This window comes from Aulonocara sp. 'chitande type north' Nkhata Bay, linkage group LG7, assembly GCF_057382095.1.
Source record: "Aulonocara sp. 'chitande type north' Nkhata Bay isolate Kocher_YH1m ecotype deep benthic linkage group LG7, A_spYH_male_GT1.1, whole genome shotgun sequence".
NCBI classification, from domain to species: domain Eukaryota; kingdom Metazoa; phylum Chordata; class Actinopteri; order Cichliformes; family Cichlidae; genus Aulonocara; species Aulonocara sp. 'chitande type north' Nkhata Bay.
The window spans coordinates 9,334,999-9,352,715 of NC_141350.1; the positions used below are offsets into that span (position 1 = coordinate 9,334,999).

Below are 17,717 nucleotides of genomic sequence, written 5' to 3' on the forward strand. Positions count from 1 at the left end.
CTTTCCTAATTTGTATTCTTTAGAAAGTAAAAAACAAACAAAAACAAAACAAATCTGGGTTTCTGAAACAATATACTTTTAAAATGACACAAATTGGGAAAAACTGGTTTAGTCTTTAACTAAAAGCAGCTTCAACACAATCACACAAAACCTATTTTAGCTGCGCGCAAACTCTTTTTCTTTTCTTTTCTTTTTTTTTTTTGGTGAGGTTCGCTTATTAAAACTTTTCAGCGCCGGGACTCACATGAAAAACTCCGGGGAAGAAGGGTTGTTGTCGCTGCTGGATCCTCCGTTTTCTCTGAAGCCGGTGCTGATCAGCTTCTCGTATTTCTCCTTGTAGGCGTCCCTCTCCCTGGCCAGCCGGGAGATCTCCTGCTTGAGGTGGTCCACCTGCTGCATGAGTTGCGTCTTCTCTCCCTCCAGAACGTGCCGCTGCTGGACCCGCTTGTACCGACAGGACTGGGCATAGCCTCTGTTCTTTAGCGTCCTCCTCTTCTGTTTCAGACGGATCACCTCTTCCTTGCTGACCCCCCGCAGCTGCCGGTTCAGTTCCCGCACCGACATGGTCACCAGCTGCTCGTCCGTGAACCGATCTTCCAAGCGCAGGTGTTGGTGGTTTCCCCCCGGGCCGCCGCTGGACTGAGACCCGGAGGAGGGGTGGTGTGCCCCTGTGTGGTGGTGGTGGTGATGATGGTGGTGGTGGTGGGGAGCCCCGTTCTGAGCTGCGGCTGCAGCGATAACCGCGGACACCACTGCGGCCGCTGATCCCATCTCCTCCCCGGCCATTGCGCCCCCCGCGCCGGCTGCGCCGCCGAACTGCTGCCCTCTGGCATAGCCATCGAAGGTCTGGAGCTGATGACTGCTGCTGATCAGCGCCTCTACGGCGTCCTCCGGGCTAAAACCCAGAGCTTCGGGGTTCAACTGCTGTTGGTACCCGGTCATCCAGTAGAAATCCTCCAAGTGCGCCTTCTGTTCGCTCCCTGATCCCGGACTGGGCGCCGAGAAGCTTGGAGAAGGGGGAACCGAGCTGCAAGGCGTGCTCATCGGGGTGGAAGATAGGGATCCCCCGGCGACCAGGCGGCTGCACTGGTTGATGCTGCGATCGGGCTCCACCGGCTCCTTTTTCACTTCAAACTTCATCAGATCGAAGTCATTAACATATTCCATGGCCAGGGGACTGGTGGGCAGGTCGGAGTTGCTCATTGCCAGCTCTGATGCCATCCTCTTGCTGTTGACAGTCCTCCAAAGGGGGTGAGGAGTACCTGTCAAAGTGGGCTGCTGAGACACGCACTGAGCCAGCTTGATTTCTTTATTTATTTTCTTCAAAACCGGAGGAAAAAGTGAATTTTCTCGCACTAATTGCGCAGCGCAGGTTCAGGTTTTGTGAGTCGATAAGTTTTTTTTTTTTTCTCTCTCTCTTCAGTCTGTGTTGCACAGACGCATTGGAGCAGCGCTGTTTCCTCCCTCTCTCCCAGCGTGCGGGTATCTGAGCGCCGCTCTCTCCGTTTCTACCGTTTAACACTTCATGGCTCCTTTTAGGATTAGTGCGCCAATTTGAGGAGGTTCACGTTCGTGTCCCGGGCAAATAGTTGCCTTGTGGAGACGGGGGAAAAAACTCCACCCAAGGATTGATAGATTTTTTTTTTCTAAGGGATCAGTCAGCCGACGAGTTAAAAAGCATTGCTTAGTTTTATAGGCGCCCTGACGTCAGGACTGAAATATGAAATTGACTGAGACTCAGCCAATGAGCAGCGCGATCCCGGGACGTAATTAGCATAATAGTAAAGAAACGAAGTTTTCTGACCGTCCAAGTCCATACACAAATTTACACACGAAACCTGATATTCATTTTAATGTTTTTTTCTAGCATGCGTATGAAAATAAAGCAAGCAAAAGAAAACAAATTACGCTTAAGAGTTTAACGATAAATTAAACTGGTCTGTAGCGCATTTTTGACATTTAAGTTATTTTTTCATTTTTTCACTTAACCAACTTAAATATTTCAAGTCGAATTATGTCAGATTTATTACAGCCTCTCTTCTTAAACACTAATTAGACAAACCTTCTTGACCCTGGCCGCATGTAAAACCTTGTATAGACTTTTGAATTAGTTATTTATCCCATTTATTTCACAGGTTTCTTGTTAATAAGCGAATAAATCTCCAACTCTTCTTACACACTACCTACCGTTTTAACTCTCAGCTCAAACACAAAGTAATTGTATGAAAAAAAAAAAAAACATTTGCAAAATGAGCGTCACGTTAATTGTTCACACTCTTTTCTTAGTCTAATCGCAGAAATAGATGACACGAATCGGGAGGTTGAGTAAGAAGGCGAAACAGTTTGAAAAGAGCACGGCACGGGTCTGGCTCGTCTACACTGTTTGGAAACCCAATGTCGCCACCATTCGGTGCAAAAAGATACTGCAGGCGACTCTTATCAGGCGGTGTAAACCCATTTTCTTATACATGTCAAGCGATAAAGCATTTACACTAAATGCAAGTCAATATCAAATCCTTTTCTTGTGAAACAGTCTGCAATGACAACATCTTCATCTGTGTCCTCCCATGTAATGATCACAGCATTAGCGGGCCTTTCTCTATCTCCTTGTACGCCTCTTTCTCTCCTGAAGCGCAGTCCTCAGGAGTGGTGGCACATAAGAACAAACAATGAGCAGGGCTATACACACAGGACCGGAGAGTAAATAAGAGCACTCTCCCTGGAACATGTCACACGGGGAAACTTCAGAAAACTACAAAGCCGCCAGCAGATAATCCAACTCCCCGGTGTCCCAACACAAGTAAATATTCTCTTGGTCCCCGTGACTGTTCATGGGGACTTAACGTTAAACAGGAAGGATAAACATCGTGTTTTATTCATTACAGCACACATCAGGGGCCCTTCTGATGCTTTTGAATAAATATTAGCTAGATGAGATGTCCCATCTGATGCTGCTACATGCTTTTGCTGCTTGAGTGTAAATTTCAGACTGGCAGGACTGTACAGGAAGCAAACATTAAATTAACAACAATGAATATTTGCTTTTATGTTTAAGGTGAAGCCATTTTTAGGTCTTTGAACCACTGTAATGGCATTACACCCTCTCAGTGTCCTATAGAATAGTAGCTATGTAGAAAACGATCTTACAATCAAGGGTTGTAAGAAAGTTCAAAATGAGGCAGTGAATAAAAATTAGAATTTTGCATTTAAGATAAGCTTGAATGCTCAAAATATGTGTGGTTACAGAGAGCTGCTCCAGTCATATACGAGTCTGGGCAGATCTGTAGTTGATGCAACAGTAGACACAAGTTGCTGCGTGAGCTCTGGGTTTGCCAGATCTCTTAAACCAGGATTTATCTGCCTGGAGTCTCAAGGGTTAATAAGAAGACTAGAGCCAATGCATCAACTGCATTACTGAGGGCTAATAGTCCTGTGTGCATCACTTTCTGCCTCCCTTTGGAGTTTCATACACACGAAGTTTACTGCTGTCTTTGTTACATCACACACACAATACAGGGGGTCCACATAAGTGTATATCATAAAAGATTGCTTTGCACACAGTGTAAGTGGAGAGGGAAGTTAAGAGCACATGAATTTAAATGTTATACCGTAATCCCATGTTTGACTATAGAATAATAAAAACACACTACAGGATTGGCTCCTACTAGAAATGTTTCTCCAAATGAATTAAGTGCAGATAAAATGAACACAAGTGTCTCCTTCCAGTCAAAGTTTAAGTGTCCCACTGAGAGCATGAAATGCTTAAACCTCATCAATAGTTTTAAATACATTAAAGAATGAAACATTGAACTCTCGGAGGCTTTTACAAAACATTTTTGTGTGTGTTACAAATGCCATTGTCGCAGCCTAACGTTTACAACCCAGCTTCGTGTTAATTGTCCGTCGCCTACATTTGGAAGCTACAGAAACTGTAAATGAGACAACGTCTGACCTTTCAGAGTTTAACCCCAGGAGAACACCGAGGCATTCTGGGTAACTGATAGCCAGTGCTCCAGGACTTCCTTATGATTTACTGGTACAGTGACTTTACTAATTGTTACATCTATTTAAAACATCCTCATTACAGTATGACTTATGTGCATGTTGCAATAGACCTCACTTTTTATTTTCAGCACGTTAACCTTTTGTTTGCCTCTGAGGTTCCTTCCCGTTCTGCATTTACAGATAATGTTCATGTGGTTGTTTCGTGCTTTGCTACAGTAGAAATGGTTTGCTTATATGCTTGCTCAGCTGTACCTATTTGGAGAAGACGAGGCTAGTTGTGTCTCCAAAATATCATGCAGAAACATCATTTTCACACAACATATAGAAAAACCATGTACAAAACCCCTGCAGTATATTCATTTAAATGAGAAATTTGGGGGGGAGAAACTCATTACATGCACTCTATGCATTTTCAAAATATGAATTTTATAACCTCAGTGTTGAAATTTTAACTGTGCCAAAAATAGCCAAAGTCATTACCACATTTAAAAGACAGTAACTTAAATAAAATGACAGAAACTAAAGGATTTCTGTATTACTAAGATTATGTCTTCTAATCATCCATTACATTCCCAATGGGAGGTAGGCTTCATTTTCATCCTCAATCCCTGTTTAATGCCATATATTAAACTCTGGTGGCACTCCAAATGGAGGACAACCCGACAAGTGGGCTCAGTGGGCTCATCTGAGACACATTTAATTAGAGGGAAAGAAAATGAAATGTTTCGTGGGGTCTTAACTAACCGTTGTATCTTTTGTAATAGAATGAGGAGCCGTGAGAAGCTATTACAAGGAGAAGCAAGAAGAGCTCCACGCTTCCCTTTGCCAGTGTTTTATAGGGGGAAATAAAAGAATGCTTAATAAGATAATAAGCTTCCACATCACAGAAACACGGTGGCATATTTGCAAAGAGGAACATCTGACAGAACGGTCTCGGTCGCCATTTCCCCACCCACTATCTGACTACCCAGCTCCCCAGCCCTGAGTTAATCAGACTTTTACAACCCTTTCAATTCACTTACCTGCTCAGGAAGCAGATAGCTGCTATAACTGTTGGTTAGTGCGGGGATTTGATAAGCTAAAAAAATATTCCAGGTTGATCGTGAAGAAGCAGGCCCTCAACAAGTGAGTTTGTTATATCAAGACAGACAGGGCATCCTGATATAAGTGAGGTTGCTTTGTTGTTTTTCTTCAGTCTATTTCTGCTGTTTGAACTCAGATGGCGGTGAAGATTTTTGAGAATCCAGCACAAGTAAACACGAGTTTCGGCTTCACCCGGGTGGATGAATTTGATTAGGGGGGGGGGGGGAAAAGCAGCGTGTACTGTAGCACCCTTTCTGTGTGGCTCTGTGGCTGACAGAAAGATGCTTCAGCCTGGTAATTAGCCACAATGAGCAGACTTGCATGTGTCAAACTCTCCTCTTCACATCTGGTTATTGTCTCTCACAGCAGGTGGACATCACAGGCGTCGTCTAAGCGGTCTCATCAGCTCTCTGGCTCTGTGCAACATGGGATACACTTCTATCATATATGTTAAAAAAAAAACAGCAAAATGTCAAGTGCAGTTTGAGTAGGATATCGGTAGTGTGCCGACAGCGCAGTCTGTGCGCTGATGATTTTTAAAGGCTTTTTCAGCACACAAATACGTGACGCCGGACGTAGCAGGTTTTCTGTGAAGTAGTTAATTGTGGATTCAACAGTCCTGGTTCAGGAATGTAATAATGTTTACACACAGATACACAAAAATTAAATGTGAATTGTATGGAACCTGGGCTCATCTTCTCTCATTAGGCACACACTGCTACATTATTGGCCTCATTAACTAGCCCCACCGTGCATCACCCAGCATGTGGAGAAGCAGGTAAATAACAAAAACAATACAGTGTGCATGAGCTATTCATTTCCCCTTAAAGCTAATGGTTTCTAATAGTCTGCTGAACTGAGAGAGACACACTGGGACAATTTTAGCCTTTTGCGGCAAATGACTGTGATTTTCTATTTTTAGGTGTTTACATGAACACAGGGTTTGCCTGTGTGACTTCCAGTGTCCACATGGCATGATGATTCATGTTCTAGTTGGAGATTATGAGTTATTATTGATGTGGCTGTTCTAGTATATGTACTGCGCTATATGCTCTCTGCAACTGTACACTGTTATTAATGTCCACACTGTCCACTCCGTGTTGTTATTAATGTGACTCATATACATAAAGAGTTTCCCCATTAGTCAGAGTGCAACTGTGCCATCATACATAGATGAGTTGCAAAGAGTCCTCCTTCCCCCCCCCCCCCCCCCCCCTCCTCATCTTCACACACATGCACACTCAAAGTGTGCATGTGTGTGTAGAAAGAATTGAAAGAAAAATAATTAAAAAAAACATTTTTAAATAAATAATCATTTCTTTAAGTTCATTATTAAGCAGCAGAGCCCAGAACGGTCACTGACGACGCCTGAAATGTGAGGATTTTCTGTGTTTTACATCAGTGTAAATTAAATATATATTTATTTTTGTCAGACAAAAGTGCTGTAATGATGTTACCATGGTGCTGATAGACTGTTTAAAGATTAAGCTGGTTGGCAATGTAAACATAAATAATTTAAACTAATTAAAATTCTGTAAAATGTTGCACTTGTTCCATGCATATACTGTATATCCCTGATATTAAAGCACAGTTTGTTCTGCTTCTCCAATTCAGGATCAAGGGGGTAGGGCGGGGTGCTGGAGCCTATCCTAGCTATCACAACGTGAAAGGTGGGGTACGCCCTGGACAGGCCAATCTGTTGCAGGACCAAAACATAGAGAAAAACAAGTATTCACTCACACGTGGTCAACTTAGAATCACCAGTTGCCCTAACCTCCTGCACATCTTTGGACTGTGGGGGGAAGCCCGCACAGAACCCACATACGCAAACTGCACACACAAAGACCCCCAGATTGGATTTGAACCCATCTTGCTCTGTGGTGCCAGTGCTAGCCACTGTGCCACCCTGAGTTAGATTATATAAAAGAATAGTGTAAAGTTAGAAAAAAGAAATTAAGTGCTGATATATAAGGACCAGAATGTGGAAGTAAACGCTATGTGCCATGGTAACTATGGTAAATCTAACTGGAAAAAAACAAAACAAAAGCTTAGTCACAAATATAAAGAAAAGAAAGAAGATGACTACAGGCTGCAGTGGTACTCTCAGTCTTGCACGCACACACATACAGACAGCTTCCAAGAGGCTGATGTACACAGACCTCTGTGTACATCAGGGAGCAGCCATAACAGACAGATGTGAAGTACATTACAGATACAACAGATCACATGACCCAAGTCTTCCCACACAAACCTCTTTTCTCCAGAGAGACTCTTCTAGAGAGTATTTAAAGATTCAGACAAAAAAAGAGAGATGAGAATATAAACACCTCTGCGTACAGTGTGATTTAAGATTATTGCAGATGAATGCAAATATTAATTTTAAATTCGCTGTGATAATCCCCTCATCCGTCCCCCAGAAATTGAAGAATAATTTGGAGCGGAGGAGTGTGTGTGAGTGTGCAGGCAAACTAAACTCACATCCTTCTGCGTTATTCTGCACTCTGTCACAGAGGAAGCTGCAGAGACAATACAGCCCACAGTGCACCATGGCCTCATACAGCAATCCTTTACATCTCCACTAGATTAATGCCACGAGACAAATGCACTTCCACTGGGATATTCTCTTCTCTGGGGGAGGGCAGGGATGGGGAAGGGGAACGGAGGGGGGAAAAGGGTTGACCGTTACTGGACTGAGGGCGAGTGAGGCGAGATGATGAACAAGCCTCATGTAATAGGTGGGCTTTTGATTATGGCAATATTGAGTGTGGAAATGAGATGTTTATCAGATGTGGTTTTGAGGAAGAGACGGGAGGAGCGAGGGAGCAGGGGGAGGGCAGTGATAAGCTTTAATCTCCCTGCTAAATGGAGGGTTTGACATGTTGTGTCTGTCTGGAGAACCCAGTGGAACAGGTGCTCTGTAAACTCTGATGACGCTCACAAACACTCACAATTAACACTTCAGGGAAATGACTGGAAAATGTGGGAGCATGTGGCGAGTAATACATACACTTAACACTCAAACAGAAAGAGATCCTAAGAGCGACAGATGATTTATTTACTTATTTTTAGAGAGGGAAAAAGGAGGTTATGACAGCTAGAAGAAGCGAGATGAAGAAGAGAGGAAAGTATCTTTAAGCTTTCCCTAAAAACGCACAAACAGACTTAGTCAGAGTTAGTCATGGTTCTTTGCACACTCACAGTAGATTTGGATGCTTACACAGGAGCAGAGACACCCTTCCTGTTGCTTATCCGCTTCCTGAGCCTCAATTTGTATTGAAATCCCTCACAGGCAATTATCCATATGCGAATGGTGTACTTACTCTGAGCTTATATAAGTTTCTTTCTCAGTAAGCCGCACCATTTTCATTTTAAAACTCTGATTACAGTTTCAGAGTTTATTCCTATGAGAAAATGGCAAAAATGGGTGCTCATAGTTAACACAGAGCATAAAATCCTGCTGGACCTCTTGCTGGCTGTACAATTTGAAAGATTGAATAATCTTTCCCTGGCATGATGTTGAAAATCCCTTCGCAAGAAGAGAAGTGGGCTGCAATTGGCATCTACGTGGTCAAGAAGGCATTTTGTTGAGTAAAGTGTTGGCAGGCAGGCAGGAGGAAACCCTCGCCACTGCTCACCCCCTGCCTCCTCACCCACCTCTCAGGCTGTCAGGAGTGTCATATATCTAGGGGATATCTGAGGGCGAGAGAGATCGCAGCCCAAGTACGGGCTGATAACTAATCAATAGGTCGCTTATTCCTACAGCAGGAAGTAAAGGAATGGGCCCCTGGGACACATAGTTCAGATTACTCTCCTCTCAACGTGGGACAGCCTAATGATGAAACAGAAAAAGAAGTGGCGAGAGGCAGACGGAGGAAAGAATATATATTTTAAAAAAAAAAACAGCCAGGAGAGAAGCTGCAATTTGGCAAAAGACAGTCATGTTATGAGGGGAGAAAGACATAAAGACAAATAGAAAATGGAGTGACAGCACATTCAAAGGACAGTTTGTTGTGCCAAATAGATAATGTGCAATATGCACAAACTGACGCTTTATCAAATTACTAATTATTAATTCAAGAGTCCAGCAAACATTGTTCAGACAGCGACACAAAAAAGGTCATGGTCAGAACACTAAAACTCTAATGGAGGGCCCACCTTTTCATGTCCAGCGGTCCAGGTAGATCATTACTTACAAACCAGGAAATGTGGTCTGACAGAAGTAAATAAATGTATCGTTTTTGGGGAGGGGGCAAAAATGATCAAATTTGACTAAGAGCTGATTAATATTGGCATAGAACATTCACATGTACACCAGGCATCCGTCTTTCAGACACATTTATATATGACATGTACATTTAAATATTCCTGTTTCATTGTTTCATTCCGAGTTCTTTTTTTATCTTCTGTACTTGGTCAAATCTTTCTTTATTTGACATAAAAATCGATCCATCCAACTAGGGCTGGGCCATGTCATACCGTTCACGGTAATACCGGTATAATGTTAGGCAATGATAAGAAAATCAAATATCGCGATAGAATATGGGTAAAACGCGCATGCGCAGTGCCTTTGTAGTCATACCCACATGGCGAAAAAAGCATGGCGGCGACGCAGAATGAGAAAGGCGAAAGCGGATCGTTGAATGAAACAGATGAACCAGAATTGGTTTGTAAAAATGCTGCAACTTCAGAGGTGTGGAACTGGTTTGCCTTTCATTTATTTTTTGCACTAATAAAGTTGTGGAGTTGTAAAGTATTTTATCTCGCGTCAGTTGTATCATTATCGCAAATTTTCAAATATATATTTTTGGCCGGCAGACCCTGGACAGGTTGTCAATTTGACGCAGGGCTGATATATTTTTTATCCACTTTATTTTTATCCACTTTACACCAAAGGCATATTCAGTTTAACTCTGTTTATCATTGAAGATTGTTCAGAGTTAATGGGTCACCATTTCTGACAGAAGATCAGGCTGAATTAGATGTTTCAGTATTTAGAGGACCACTTTATCTTAGGTGATGGAGAATAATCTGAAAGATGAATGTCCTGTCGGTCCTGTACACTTACACATGCATACAGAAAACCCACACGGGCATGTAGAAAACACACAAACGCCACACAAACAGGGCCTGTCAGGGTTGGAGCATAGGACCCTTTTTTTATAAACCAAATGTTAACAACCACGTTGCCCTTTTCAGAGCATATTTTGACTTTTTTTTTTTTAAATAATAGATAAAGTGTTGATGTTTTTGCTGCTGCTGCTACTGTACCACACCACCAAAAGTAATGGATACTTGTGCACATCTCCGAGACACCAGAGGCTTCAGAAACAGGAGCAATAGATGTTGGCCAAACATAAGAAAGTTCAGCCATCATAAGTTTCATATTTGCACTTGTTTTCCGACTCTGGTGCCGAGATATCATCCATGTAATTTGACTAAAAAAAACTTCTAAACGTTTAATTCACTGCTAAAGGCCTCATCACTGTTGAGCATTACTATAGTAAGACTCAGGATTCAAAACAGCCAGCAGTTATGCTAGTTGTAGTCTGGGTTCTGGTTTCTGCCTCCAAACAAACCAGCCCTTGATGCTTGAAGGGTCTTCTTACTATGTAGTGCAAGAACTATTTGTTCTCATTTCTTTTGACAGGCCATTCGTTTTGTCGCTCCTCTGTCACTGTCGCCTTCATGAAGAAATATGGCAGCAGCTTCTGCCCCTGTTCCCCACACCCTCTGCCCTTAGCTGACAACCTGCCCAGACCCCTCGGTGGTCCCCCCTGTTTCCTACAGCCCCTCATCCAATGCTGCTATCAGCCGTACCGCGATAATCTCTGAGCTGGGGGTGGAGGACCCTCATCTGATAAGTGTTTATGTGTTATAACGTTTAAGAATGATTTGACATAACTTAAATAAATTTTAATGTTCACAATCATCCTACAGAAGAAGAAAAAACACACGAGCATGACTGAGACTCGTGCCTGTCTTACTCTTTCAGTAGAGCCATCTAATCAGTAGAATGGCGTTTTTGGCTGTCAGGTACAAAGCGTCAGTGAAAGACAAAAGACTAAACCTTCGCCATTAATACTGATCAGGTTTCTCCCAATCTGCTTGTTTATCCTCCTTTCTCCTTAGAACAGTACAAAGCTACTTTACAGCCTCTTAAACCAAACACGTTTCTCCTTGGCAATACAGTGGAACCACAAAACAGTTCTTAGTGACTTCAGTGATTAAACAGAAACAGTAGCTTTGGATGAAATGAGACAGAAGAGTGCAATAGAGAGAGAGTGAGAGAGCCACAACTTCATCTTCAAATCAGCTGCATTTGGCATCAGCACAATGGCCAGATCCAAAGTTTTCCACTCATAAGAACACACCACGCTCTTTCCAAATCGATTGGTAATACGTCTCATCCCATTGATGCCATCTCTAATCCATTCTGGGCTTCTCTGCAACATGGAGATGAAGGGACAGAGGAAGAGGTATGGCAAGGCGTGCGGAGAGAGAGAAAGTGTAAATACTGACTGAGCAGCCATGTATTCTGAGGAATTTGTGTTGTGTTGTTTTTTTTTCTCTCTCTCTCTTTCCCTCTACTGCGATGGGGCTGTGTTGTTAAGCTCTTTAGTCCGCGTGGCTAATGGAATAGGGTTGGCAGGATTACACAGGGCTAAAGCACTGTGCCTGGTGAGCCTTGGAGAAACCGCTGTAGCTCCGCCAAGTAAAAGGGAGGGAAGGATGGAAAAGGACGAGGGGTTTATAGAGCAGAAGAGGGCAAAGAAAGGGTTGGGGGTGGGGAGGGAGAGGGTAGGTTAATTGTAGAGGCGAAAACTCCTGGCAATTCAAGGACCATTATCACAACTGTCAGGTCTCATTCTGGATAGTTTTTTAGATTTCTGTTGCAGTGAACCAGAGGTGGTTGGCCTCTGTTGAACCCTCCGCTCCCTACAGGCTCTTAATTTTTAGGGTCACCAAATGCTGGTGGGGAGAAAAAAACAGAGTGGAGTAGAAGATAGCTCACACTTAGCTTCTAATAGCCATAAAAGCAGCAGAAGGTTTTTAACTAGTCGTAAAATCAGTGGCAGGAACAGGAGGATATTAATTGGATTAGCGCATTCATGGTCCCGTGATCACCTCTTCTGCTTCGATGACCATTTCTGAGCGATGGAATTAGATCAGTTCATCATGCGATAAACCGTGTTTTAGTTGGTCCTAAAGCGATACTGACAAAAACATTTCACGTATCACACATATCAATATTAGTAGGCTACACGACAGCAATGACAGGATCAGTGTCTGCTGGCTTTATTTTTAAAGGGCCATTCCTCAGAATTTGAAGACTTAAAGTGAATCTATACCACGGTTGTACAGAAACAGCTGTAAACCACTGAAGATGATGCTTTTTAAAAAGAAAAGAAACTTTTATTTTGGTAAGCTGTTTTAAAAGTCTTATATAGCTGCCTCAGATCCTTCATTTTGGTGATTCCCTCAAGTTTAAGAATGTGCAATACTCAATAGCATACTACGCCCTTAAAGCATCATTTACTCTACGTCTGTTTATCCCAGAGAGTCATCTCTCTGCCCTTTCCCTCTCTTCTCTTCTTCCTTTCTCTCCTCCTCTTTTTACTTTGCAGGAATAAATCTGTTTCAAACATAATGGAGCCCTCTGTGGGGGAGGGGCCTCAGTTTAGTATACCTCTCCCTGATTGGCTCCTAGCCTTGATGTCGTATATGATGATAAATCTGGCCCAGGTGTCACCTCCTCGGCAGCAGGTGAGGATTGATGGGATACAGGAGGACTATCCATCATCCTGGGCAGGTGGCACGCTATCGGAATTTGGGAAATCTGTTCCCAATCAGGGTCCCGCAGTGCTCGGCGGGGTTCGCAACGCAGTTTGGGAGGCGTTACTGGAAATCAATGGCAACCACTCAAGGTCAATGTACTGTTAGAAAACTCCTTAAGCTCTGACAGATAGACCCCTCTACTCCTTCTCTGCCTTTCTTTCACTTTCTCCACAGTTGAATACGAGGAGACACTGACATCTTCTATCCTCTGCCGCCCTAGCCGCCCTGTTAAAGGAAAGGTGGTTTTTAGGTGGATGTCATTGTGGCTGTCTGGAGTAATTTGCGACGTAGCCCTTCTCTAGGTGGAGCCAGCAAGTGCCAATCTGGGGCCGAGCCTGGGACTGGGGTTGGGGCCGGGGAGTATTGGAGATCTAATAAAAGCCCAGGGCGCCTGCCTGGCTCCTTATTCTTATAGATTACCTGTAAGTCACCTTGTCCCTGCTACTGTAAAGGTTGGGAGTTAAGCTGCATAAAGGCAGACATTCACCCTCACCTCCTTGGCTGGCTGAAAGTCAATTCAAACTGCAGATCAGAGAAGGGGGGAAACTTTGTTACAGACTTGCTGCAAGTCAGTGATTCAGCATCTAGTCTAATTGTGGTTTCAGTTGCAACCTAAAATGGATGGGAACCCAGTAAGTAGAGTTTAATCATAGCTTGTCAAATCAATATTGTACAGCACAACATGTGTTGTCTTCTTTTCTTCGTTTCAATTTAGCTCCCAGAGACAGACAACTATTTTTTTTGTTTTGCTTAACAAAGCAACAGGAAAAAGAGAGACGATGTATTTAAAGGCCTTAAAACAACTTTGGCTTACTGCAGAATTACACCTAACTTCAAAAAGAGTCAAGTCATCTTTACTTCAGAGCATCTACAATCAATGAAAAAGGAAAGACTACTTTTTTTTAGAAAGCTTCAACATCTAGTGGCCAACACAGAATGGTACCATGTGCAGAAATGCGCTGTACTATGAAGCAAGTTCAACATACCGAGGATAGATTTTCTTTACCTGGGTTTACATCGGCAGTGAGGCTAAACGGTTACATGAACATTCATTATCCAAGTCTATAAGTAAATCCGGGGTTTTCCAATCTGGCTGCAAGTGCCTTAATATGAAAGGCATCCTTGCTGGAAGCATCTGGCCAATCACAAACAGAAACACATCTACTGGCAGCAGAGCGACTATAAAAAGAAAGAGCTTATAAAGAAGATGAAACTAGCTGTTTCACGCTACGTTGATGAAGAGAATCCACTTTTTGGGATCTACTTACCTAGATGACTGAGCATGCATCAAGACAAGATCAAACTATAATATTAGAAAAATATAAATACAACTTTAAACACAATACTGCAACAAAGCTATGCCAGAAAAATTTGCAGTCTGTGAGTGTGTTTGTGTGATAGGAAAAGTGTTGTACATAAAATTTGCCCCACATCTCGGGCTGCTTATATGTGTTTATGCTTTGGGTGCTTTGGGCAAGTAACACTAAAAAAGACCTAGTATATTAATAACTGTGAGCTGGGGTCCTGACTATGAAGAAAGTTCAATACACTGAGGACATCTTTTCTTCTTTTTTTTTTCTTTATCTAGGTTGCTGGCTTTCCTTTCTGGACAATCTGGAGCCAGAATGGAAATCTGGTAACTGAATGTGTAAGTCAATAGTTTTGTCAGGATCTAACCTCTATCATTAAGACATACCATACTACAGATATGTACTCTATTATTCATCTGTTTGCATGTGTTTCAGGATTATTATTTTTTTGCTGATCCTTGTTTGAGAGTAAAGAATTTTAAAAAAAAATGCATTAAAATATAGTTTTAGTCTACTTAGAAATTTGATATAAGATCCACAAGCACAAATAGGTGTCCGATTGCATAACCATATTGGTTCTTTTAGAACTTTCAAACTTGGAAACTGAAATTGTTTGTAGCCAACGGAAAAAAAAGGAAAGGATAAAGTTGTTTAGAAGTTGCCAAGAATCTGCAGTATATTCTTACTGATGCTCATTAAGCATGAATAAGAAAGAATCTTCCAGGAATAGAGATGCTATTTTCCAGAGAACAAATTGGTGTTTCATTAGTTTCATGGCTCCAGACCTGACTTGGTCAGCGCCAAAACTATGGAGATGTAAACCTGTAAAACGTGGCTGCCTTCCTGCTTTCTACTGCAGGCCTCCATCTTTGCTGTTCCTCTGACCTTGTCTGAAAGGTTAAGTGTCTTTCAGCATTTTGTTTTGGACCACAAATGAACTCTGAACTTGGACTCCTTTCATCAGTGTGGTTTTAAGCTGCAGTGACACAAAGTGCGTTCAACTATTTTTAGACTTAAAATGGTGATGCTGACCTGACTTTACTCATGGAACCTATAGCAGCTCCTTTTTGCGCCCAAAGCGTTTTCTGTAGCTGCGGTCGTGTACAAGTAAAACAAGAGCAAACGTACTTCACTGGCCACGAGTTCCCCAGACCACCAGAGATACATCACTGCCGCTATAAAGTCATAAAAACCAACAGTCAGACATACCTTACTGCAGTTACTGAAAATCACTCTTTGTCACATTGTTGGAATCCCAGATGTAAAATTCTTATTTAGTCTTGGTTTTCCAGGTGATTGTGGTATGTCACTACAAAATAACTAAAGTAGCACAACTAGATTATTAAGGCTCCAAACACAGCTGTGTAGCCTACCTTGGTTTAATAAGGTACTGTGGTTGTCGAGGATTTCACGTTAGATCACCGAGGAAAGTTTGGCTGATGTAGCGCCAAACACCGCAGAAGACAGGAAAAGCTGCAGTTAGGGACCGTCTCAAAATAGTTCGACGAAACGAACTAACAGAAATTATGAAAAAAAAAGTAAGTTTTCAGCAATATATCAATTTTCATGTTAGCATTAGCATACAGACACTACTAAGCTAAGGTCATCTTCATCAGATCCACATAAACAATCAGCAGTTTAACACATGAAATATTTGCACAATGTGCAACATACTCAAAAAAAAAAACAAACCCTAACGACCAAATTAATATCAACAGCCATCTGATTCTTAAATTAAATTTGTTATTATACAAACATTACTCTTCCACATTGCACCCTTTGTGTATGTAACTCTATGTAACAACATGCCAACAACTAAATGCATGATATCAGTTAGTGAGAATCTGTGTATCTGTGCATAGAATGGTGACAGCTCTATGTTTTTGTTATTGCTACTAAGTGAGGCTAATAATATTGTAGGTTTACATAAAACTTTAGGTTCTAGACTTACAAAGATCAACTTTTGAAACTTGTTTTGAACATATGGGAACAAGTTGGGCTGTTGATAAGTAAGAAAGCACTAACAAGTGTGCATTTACAGCCGTTCACCCTCACCTTCATCCCTCCTGACACATAGCAGCTATCTGTCTCCTTATGTTGACCTCATTACCTATCTGGGGGGTCAGCTGCAGGGAAGGTCAGAGACCTAACAAACTCTGGCTCTGTTCCTCTGCACTGTTAACTCATATCTCCTCCTTTTACCTTTTACCTTCCATGCTCTTTCTTCTTTTATCAAAATTCAGCTGTTCAGAACATTTCATATGTCAGTCTTGTATGTCTAAGTCCATCTTAACTTTACCTCTACTAGTCTCCCCCGTACACATTTGCCACCCTGCCCCTCTATCCCAAGGTGACCCTGCCTCACAATCCCCACTATCGGTCAGGCTCGGGCCCCTATTAATCCTACTTCATTTGTCCTGCCTCTCCCCTTCACTTTGGGAGGAATTTATGACAGTACCTTAAATGCTAATGGAGTCTAATCTGTGGAGAGCTTCGCTCTTTTCTAAAGACTCCTATCACTCTTTGTGCCACATGCATACAATGAGTCCACACATATAGGGACAGAGCCAGACTGGTATTAAGAGAAAGTTCCCTCAGTGAATAGACAGCACATGTCCATTCAAGTACATTTCCACCCAGGAAATCATGTTCTCTTTGTGGACTGGTGCAAATAATATTTTTTGTCAAAATGCCTCAAGTTCAAAAGATGAATCCTCTATCAAAGTTCAATGGCTCAGAGTAAGAGTCACTTTAGTGAACTGGAGACATTAATTTTGACCCATGGTACTTTACTGTGACTAAATGTATGTCTGTCCTGGTGTCTGTCAGTCTGTCACAGTGAATATTAGTATGAAAACTCCTGAAGAATGTTTAGCCTCACTCAAGGATAAAACCTGTCAAAAATAAATGCCTCCTTCGAAAAATGCGTGTTTATAAGAGAGAGGATAAAACTGGACAATTTTCTGCCTCACTAGTTTATTCAGTACAGGGGTAAAATAATGCACATTTTAAATGGATGTAATTACTAGTTATCATTGGCAGTTACTCCGAGTCACTTTGTGCTAGAATAGAGTAAAGGCACCAGTGGTTTTTCACTTCTCACTGGAAGCTATATACCAAACACACAATGGCTCAGTGAGGAGAACCATTACGACACTTTATGTCAGCACAGAGATCCACTTCATGCACTCAGTGAAAACTGTGAAGGACAATACTCGTGGACAACAAAGACGGAAAACCTGTGAAGGATCTGTGCGAGTAGATGGAGCGAAATGACTGTATATACATGCAGATCACACACACGTGCACACATGCTCACGCTTACCATCACAGACCACAAACTGTGATCTCAGTGCATTAATCAGTGAGACATTTGTCTGTCTTGCACACCTTAATATTCTAATCAGTTTGAATTCAAATGGTCTGATACTGAAGTTCTGATCCCACTTATTTTGAGTAAATGTCACATAACTAAAGCAGCAG

General features: G+C 42.1%; 1 protein-coding gene across 2 annotated transcripts in view; it reads right to left on the reverse strand.

Moving 5' to 3' along the window:
• The window catches only part of mafb (MAF bZIP transcription factor b), a 50,998-nt gene extending 49,328 nt beyond the window's left edge, over window positions 1–1,670 (reverse strand). The window contains exon 1 of one of the 2 annotated variants that reach the window (XM_086298408.1): window positions 245–1,669. In XM_086298408.1, coding sequence (XP_086154534.1) covers window positions 245–1,221 — 977 coding nt within the window. In that variant the 5' untranslated portion in view covers window positions 1,222–1,669. Of the gene's footprint in view, window positions 1–244 lie in introns of both variants that reach the window. The other variant, XM_086298407.1, reaches the window with a different exon arrangement.
• Window positions 1,671–17,717: the final 16,047 nt, after the last annotated feature.